Source organism: Rhinoderma darwinii, chromosome 1 (genome assembly GCF_050947455.1).
Source record: "Rhinoderma darwinii isolate aRhiDar2 chromosome 1, aRhiDar2.hap1, whole genome shotgun sequence".
NCBI classification, from domain to species: domain Eukaryota; kingdom Metazoa; phylum Chordata; class Amphibia; order Anura; family Rhinodermatidae; genus Rhinoderma; species Rhinoderma darwinii.
This window is the reverse complement of record NC_134687.1, coordinates 633,747,420-633,756,072: the sequence shown is the minus strand read 5'-3', so window position 1 is coordinate 633,756,072 and position 8,653 is coordinate 633,747,420. Positions and strand designations below refer to the sequence as shown.

The following is an 8,653-nucleotide window of genomic DNA, read 5'->3' as shown; positions in this document are numbered from 1 at the left end:
TGATCGTACACAGGCAGTTGTTAGGACATACCTCAGTATGCCCTAACAACAGGAAATATGTTCAGACAGCCCTGGGGTCCTTCACTGGACCCTGGGCTGTCTGGCCATACGAGTTGTGGGCTTTGATCGCGTCACAGTTATATTCTGTGACGCGATCAATGTGCAGTCCCCTCTCTTTGAACGCCGCGATCAGCTGTCATCGCGGCGTTCAAAGGGTTAACAGCGGAGAGAAGATGTTTCTCTCCTCTCCGCTGTCAGAGCGGGGCCGTGGCTGTGTATTACAGCCGTTGCCCCGCTCTCGATCGCACACACAGAGACGGCAGGGACGGCTGTCACACAGGACGAGTATGCTCGTCCTAATGCGCGAAGTGCTCGCCGCTCAGGACGAGCATACTCGTCCTGTGTCGGCAACCAGTTAAGCACTTTGACCGTGAATATGGCTTCTACACTGTGTGATGTTTCATGTCTAACAAGACTTGAATTATTTTTAAAACATTTCCCACATTCTGAAGATGAATTATGGTTTCAATCCTGTGTGAATTCTATGATGTTTAACAAGATTTGATTTATCTGTAAAACATTTTCCACATATTGAACATGAATATGGCTTCTCTCCTGTGTGAATTCTCTGGTGTTTGACAAGACTTGATTTATATTTAAAACATTTTCCACATACTGAACATGAAAATGGATTCTCTCCTGTGTGAATTCTTTGGTGATCAACGACACTTGTTTTTTCTGTAAAACATTTCCCACAATCGGTACATGAATATGGCTTCTCCCCTGTGTGAATTCTCTCATGTTTAAGAAGATCTGATTTATCTGTAAAACATTTCCCACATTCAGGACACGAATATGGTTTCTCCCCTCTGTGACTTCTCTCATGTCTAACAAGATTTGATTTATCTGTAAAACATTTCCCACATTCTGAACATGAATACAGCTTTTCCCCTGTGTGAATTCTCTGATGTCTGACAAGAATTGTTTTTTCTATAAAACATTTCCCACAAATTGAACATGAATACGGTTTCTCTCCTGTGTGAATTCTCCAATGTTTAACAAGACTTGTTTTTTCTGTAAAGCACTTCCCACATTCGGAACATAAATATGGTTTCTCTCCTGTGTGAATCCTCTGATGTTTAACAAGATCAGATTTCCTTGTAAAACATTTCCCACAATCTGAACATGAATATGGTTTCTCTCCTGTGTGAATTCTCCAATGTTTGACAAGGCTTGTTTTTTCTGTAAAACATTTCCCACAATCGGAACATGAATATGGCTTCTCCCCTGTGTGAATCCTCCAATGTTTGACAAGGCTTGTTTTTTGTGTAAAACATTTCTCACATTCTGAACAGGAGTATGGTTTCTCTCCTGTGTGAATTCTTGTGTGTGTAATAACACCTGGTATTTTTGTGAACTGCTCACAACATTGAAACCTTTTACCCCCTTTCGGAGCTGCATTCGAGGCAACAATTTGTGATTGGTCAGGAGAAAGTTCCTCATGATTAGGGGAATTATATGATAGATATGTACTGTGAAGTTCTGGATGTACGGTAAGGGTAGTGAGGTTTTCTCCTGAGGAATGCTGGATGATATCTTCATCTTCTACTTTATAGTTTAGCCATAACTTGAAGTTTCCCTCACAGTTCTTACTTGGATTTTCTGTTAGGATTGAAAAAAAAATTAATTTTAATTTTATTTTTTCACATCACAAAGTAGACAAATCTATAATATACCTATTAGGTGGGAAACACAGACATGTAGTTTTTCATGGAGTTTTGGGTACAGTATTTTTGAGCCAAAGCTAGAAGTGGATCCAGTAGATAAATATAAAAAGTAATTCTATAGAATTTAAGCACAGCCTCAAAAACTGCATGTGTGATTTCAGCCTTATAAAGCTCTGTAGAACACATCTTATATATAAAATCGGGAAGGACGTGGAGCGATGGAAGAGTCAACAGACATCGCCTCCAGCCGTGCCAGGACTTTTATCCGAATCTGCAGCGGCTCGAAGCAATGTCTGTTCAGTCTTCCATGGCTCCAATGAAGAACCTGTGAGAGGAAGTCCCGTCACAGTGAGATCTCGCGAGATCACGCTGTGCAGTGAAACAAGCTGGGCATGAATGAAGAGAAGTGTATGACGCGGATTGGTCATTAAGATCTAATTAGCATAAATCTAGATTCCACTCCAGGATATGGACAGTGACGCCAGGGACTTTTGCTGGAGCGGTCCCCTACTCCTTAAGCGGAATCAGGGTTGACAACCGTCCATAAATTTACGGACAGTCCGCAAAAATGGGTGTTTTTTTTCTGCCATCCGTAGCGTCCGGCAGAAAAAAGCACCATCCGGGCTTTTTCAGCAGCCACCCGGAACTTTGCATGGTGTATCCGCCAAAATGTAAATGCGCAGTACAAAGGAATAGTAGGCCGCTGCCGGGCATATTTTTCGATTCTGTGGAATCTGAAAATATGGAGACCGGCCGCTGCCAAGTGAGGTCAGTGCCGGGAGTGGACCAATCCAGTCACCTGGACATGGTCAGGTGACTGCACTGGTCCAGTCCTGTCCATCACCGACCTCATTCAAAAGTGATCCTCTGCCACTTTGCTTCGCCCCATGACCACCTCCTGACGGTGAGTGGTGTCAGGCACAACGGAGAGTGGTAGCGGTAGGCTACCGCTCTGTTTGCCCTAAGTACAAGGGAAGGGGGAGGGGGGAGGCTGTGAGGAGCGACGCTACTTACAAGGGAAGGGGGGAGATGTGCGTGGCTATCGACACAGGGACCTGTGCGTGGCTATCGACACGGGGTGCTGTGCGTGGCTATCGACACGGGGTGCTGTGCGTGGCTGTCTACAAGGGGGCGCTGTGCGTGGCTATCGACACGCGGTGATGTGTGTGGCGCTATCTACAAGGGGGAGCGGTGTGTGGCGCTATCTACAAGGGGGAGCGGTGTGTGGCGCTATCTACAAGGGGTAGCGATGTGTGGCGCTATCTACAAGGGGGAGCGGTGTGTGGCGCTATCTACAAGGGGGAGCTGTGTGTGGCGCTATCTACAAGGGGGAGCGGTGTGTGGCGCTATCTACAAGGGGGAGCGGTGTGTGGCGCTATCTACAAGGGGGAGCGGTGTGTGGCGCTATCTACAAAGGGGAGCGGTGTGTGGCGCTATCTACAGGGGGGAGCGGTGTGTGGCGCTATCTACAGGGGGGAGCGGTGTGTGGCGCTATCTACAAGGGGGAGCGGTGTGTGGCGCTATCTACAAGGGGGAGCGGTGTGTGGCGCTATCTACAAGGGGGAGCGGTGTGTGGCGCTATCTACAAGGGGGAGCGGTGTGTGGCGCTATCTACAAGGGGGAGCGGTGTGTGGCGCTATCTACAAGGGGGAGCGGTGTGTGGCGCTATCTACAAGGGGGAGCGGTGTGTGGCGCTATCTACAAGGGGGAGCGGTGTGTGTGGCTATCTACAAGGGGGAGCGGTGTGGCTATCTACAAGGGAGAGCGGTGTGGCTATCTACAAGGAGGGTTGTGTGTGGTATCTTCAGGGGGCACGGTTATTGAGGGGGCACTTTTATTGTGTCGAGCACTGAGGGACCATTATTACAATCTGGGGCACTGTGGATTACGAGTTTGTTTAGAGGATTGGGTATACGTGAGGAGGATGCTGGATTAGCGAGAAACCAACATGTGTGTGTGTGTCAAATTCTGCAGAGACGAGTCATGGCTGGAATAAGTCGTCACAGTGGTCTGGGCCGCATGGAGAAAAAATAAGGGAAAGTGAACGACTAATCAGAGAAAACATCACCTAAGTTAACGGGGGAAAGATACAAGCGGAATTGTGATTGGTGAATCACTCCTAGCACACTGCACAGGCAACGATTTTGTAATGTGTCCGTAAAAATTTTGGCCTGTCCGTGAATTTTAGCTCAGTTGTCCAGAAATTTCCGAAGTGGAGGTTGGCAACCCTGAGCGGAATCCCCTGCATTGTGGCCGGTGATTCAGCTCCAGGAGAAGTCCCTGACGTCACTGTCCCTATATGGACTTTGAAGCAGGGATTTCTCCTGGAGCGGTCCCATAGAGGATGGTAGGGGGGGTGCCATCTATGGGGGGTGGCTATGTACAAGGGTGCGGGGTAGCTACCTACAGGGAGAAGTGTGGTATTATCTACAGGGGTGTCTGAGTGGCACTACCTACAAGGGGGGCTGTGTGGCATTACCTACAAGGGGGGCTTTGTAGCATTGCCTACAAGGGGGCTTTGTGGCCGTATCTACAGAGGGCAGTGTGTGACATTATCTACAGAGGGCAGTGTGAGGCATTATCTACAGGGAGGCTACGGCAATATCTACAGGGTGCGATGTAGCAATATCTACAGAGGGCAGTGTGTGGCATTATCTACAACGGGGGCTGTGGCAGTATCTACAGTGGGCAGTGTGTGGAATTATCTACAGGGGCTGTGCGGTATTATCTACAGAGGGAAGTGCGGTATTATCTACAGAGGGAAGTGCGTGGCAGAAAATTAAACGCCTCATGCACACGACCATGTGCGCCAGCCGAGTCCCGTCAGTGATCCGAGGAGAGATAGAACATGTCCTATCTTTCCTCAGATCGGAGACTGGGATAAATTTTTCACGGACCCGATTCACCCACTAAAGTGAATGGGTCTGTGAAGACTATCGGGTGCCACTCGGATGCCATCAAAAACGGCACGAGTGGCACAACGTTCATGTGGATGAGGCATTACAAATCAAATTCATCCGTTTTAAAAACAGACAGGGAAAACAACAGATGAAAACGGGTCAAAATCGGCCGTTAAAAACGGTAACACGGCCTGGAACGGATGCAAAACGGACGAGGAAAACATACCACAATGGACGTTTTTATCTGCCGACACTCAGACCCGGTCGTGTGAATAGAGCCTTACATAGGACTGCAGGTAACATCTACACTATCTGTACTCAGAAAGCTATCACTGTGTCATCTGTGGTGTCACATAGGACTGCAGGTAACTTCTACTACATTACACCGCGTTCCAAATTATTATGCTAATGTTATTTTTCGCTGATATTCCTAAATAGGACAGTCAGTATAATCTTCAAGCCATCAATCGTTGGAGTATAATGCGAATTTTATTGAACAAATCTCCGAATGATAACAGATTTTTTTTTTAGAAGTAAAAAACTTAAATGCACTGAATCAATTTATTATGCACAACAGAGATCAAAACATTTTAAAGGTTGTAAAGGTTGTAAAGAGAACTAAAATGGTAATTTGTTGAATTTGCAGAATCAGGTGGTCATATTTACAGAAATAAAAAGCGCTTTCAATCAAAAAAAACGTAACAGGCCAAGTTACATGTTAACATAGGACCCCTTCTTTGATATCACCTTCACAATTCTTGCATCCATTGAATTTGTGAGTATTTGGACAGTTTCTGCTTGAATATCTTTGCAGAATGTCAGAATAGCCTCCCAGAACTTCTGTTTTGATGTGAACTGCCTCCCACCATCATAGATATTTTGCTTGAGGATGCTCCAAAGTTTCTCAATAGGGTTGAGGTCAGGGGGAACATGGGGGCCACACCATGAGTTTCTCTCCTTTTATGCCCATAGCAGCCAATGACACAGAGGTATTCTTTGCAGCATGAGATGGTGCATTGACATGCATGAAGATAATTTTGCTACGGAAGGCACGGTTCTTCTTTTTGTACCAAGGAAGAAAGTGGTCAGTCATAAACTCTACGTATTTTGCAGAGGTCATTTTCACACCGTCAGGGACCCTAAAGAGGCCTACTAGCTCTCTCTCCATGATTCCAGCCCAAAACATGACTCCGCCACCTCCTTGCTCATGTCGCAGCCTTGTTGGGACATGGTCGCCATTTCACCAACCATCCACTACTCCATCCATCTGGACCATCCAGAGTTGCACGGCACTCATCAGTAAACAACACGGTTTGAAATGTAGTCTTCATGTATTTCTGAGCCCACTGCAACAGTTTCTGCTTGTGAGCATTGTTTAGGGGTGGCCGAATAATAGCTTTATGCACACTTGCAAACCTCTGGAGGATCCTACACCTTGAGGTTTGCGGGACTCCAGATGCACCAGCGGCTTCAAATACTGGTTTGCTTCTTTGCAATGGCATTTTAGCTGCTGCTCTCCTAATCCTATTAATTTGTCTGGCAGAAACCTTCCTCATTATGCCTTTATCTGAACTAACCCGTCTGTGCTCTAAATCAGCCACAAATCTTCACAGTACGATGATCACGCCTAAGTTTTCTTGAAATATCCAATGTTTTCATACCTTGTCCAAGGTATTGCACTATTTCACGCTTTTCGGCAGCAGAGAGATTGTTTTTCTTTCCCATATTGCTTGAAACCTGTGGCCTGCTTAATAATGTGGAACGTCCTTAAGTAGTTTTCCTTTTATTGGGCACACCTGGCAAACTAATTATCACGTGTCGGAGATTGATTACAATGATCCAAAGAGCCCTAAGACACAATACCATCCATGAGTTTAATTGAAAAACGAATAATTAAAGGAACAGTGTCACCCCAAAAAATGTTTTCATGTCAGTTTTATGTTAGTGTTTTATTAAAAACGTTTTTATTTATTTGTGTGTTTGTGTGTTACTTTTTTCTATTTTTTCACTTTTTCTTCCCTATGGGGGCTGCCATTTTTTTTTCCATTTCTGTATGTGTCGATTAACGACACATACAGACATGGAATACGGCAGCCACAGTCCCATAGGGACTGCGAACGGGGCCCGTCCCATCCACTTCTGTGTACGCCGTCTGTGTGGGAACGGCGCATGCGCCGCTCCCACACAGTCCAATTTGAAATGCGCGCCGTCCGGCGCCATTTTCCTGTGGACCGGAAGTCGCGGCCGGACAGTAAGATTACTACTTCCGGTCGCGGCTTCCGGACTTGTGCACTTGGACCAGCGGCAGCAGACGGAGCAGACGGGCCTGAGGGAGCCGCGGCGGCAGGAGCAGGTAAGAGATTTCTATGTATGTTCGTGTTTGTGTGTGTTTACTACTGTATGTAAACCTACTACACTGTGTGTTAGCTCAAAAAATGGCGACACACAGTGTAGGAGGTTAGACCGTTCAATCCCCTCGTTTATCCCGGCACTAGCCAGGATAAAGGAGGTGGGGATTCTCAGAGCTCACTAGAGCGAGTGCTTTTTTCCCAATTTTGCAGCAAAAAGCAATGTGGTTGCTTTACCACATGCAATGCTGCAATTTTGGTAATAGCTCCATCTAGTGACCAGCACTGGGAAATATTATAAATTAGAATCTAATTTATAATATTTCCTGACTCGTGAAAAAAATAAAAAAAATTTGAACAATGTTTAATCAACTACACACTAAATGTTTAACTAAAAAAAATAAATACATGTTTTGCTGGCAACACATTCCCTTTAAATGTTTATGACACTTAAATCCAATGTGCATAATAATTTGGAACACTGTGTATACCTTTATCCTGGATGAATAATCTATTATTCAGCAAACGCTGCCGCAGTTTTCTTAGGTTTTGAAATTTTGGTAATTAGGTTTTAATATACACTTATATCTTTTACAAATACTTATTCCTTTTGCTAGCAAATCCGTGTAATGGGTTTTCTATACTAGTTAAAATATAATCTAAGAAGTACAGGACTCTGATCTACACCCAGTCACCACTTTTTTAACATAAGCCTTGACAAAACTCAAAAATGGGGGGGAAAAAAAAACCAACCCTGTCTGGCAATCAAGTCTGTCCTCTACCAACACATTTGGCCCTTCAATACCAATTGGGCATCACCATAACCCCTTAATAACCAGGTCTTTTGCACGTTAATGACCAAGGATTATTTTTTGTTTTTTCACTCACATTCTAAGAGTAGTAACTTTTTTTTTATTCCGTCAACATAGCAGTATAAGGCCTTTTTTTTTTTGAGGGACGAGTTGTATTTTTCAACTGCACCATTTTTGGATGCATATAATATATTGGTTAACTTTTATTAACTTTATTTTAGGAAAGAATTGAATATAAACAGCTATTCCAGCATTGATTTTCGCGTTATAAATTTACGCCGTTCACTATGCGGCGTAAATATCATGTTACCTTTTATTCTATGGGTCGGCACGATTACGGGGATACCAAATATGTAAAGGTTTTAAATTTTCCTATGTTTGCAAAATAAAACCCCTTTTTTTTAAAAAAAACATTGCTTGTTTTTGCATTGCCGCATTCCAAGAGCCGTAACTTTATTTTTTCCGTCGATGTAGCCATATGTGGGCTTGCTTTTTGCAGGACAAGGTGTGATTTTCATTGGTAGTATTTTGGGGTGCATGGGACTTATTGATTAAACTTTTCTTTTATTTTTTATGGGGGAACGGGAGAAAACAAAAAAAGGCATTTTGCTGTATTTTTGGCATGGCGTTCACCCGGCGGTTTAATTAATGTGTTCACTTTATTGTTCGAGTCATTACGATCGTAGCGATAATATATATATATATATATATATATATATATATATAGATATAGATATATATGTGTGTTTTTTTGTTTTTTTTTACACGTTCACTAAATAAAACCACTTTTTGGGGGAAAAAAGTGATTTTATCTTTTTTTTTTCATAAATTTTATTTAAAGCGGCTCTGTCACCACATTATAAGTA

At 44.0% G+C, this 8,653-nt stretch overlaps 1 protein-coding gene across 4 annotated transcripts in view; it reads right to left on the bottom strand.

Moving 5' to 3' along the window:
* Positions 1–402: 402 nt before the first annotated feature.
* The window catches only part of LOC142659414 (uncharacterized), a 90,513-nt gene continuing 82,262 nt past the window's right edge, over positions 403–8,653 (bottom strand). For all 4 annotated transcript variants that reach the window (XM_075835572.1, XM_075835653.1, XM_075835828.1 and 1 more), the window contains one exon: positions 403–1,662. In XM_075835572.1, coding sequence (XP_075691687.1) covers positions 518–1,662 — 1,145 coding nt within the window. In that variant the 3' untranslated portion in view covers positions 403–517. The remainder of the gene's footprint in view (positions 1,663–8,653) is intronic.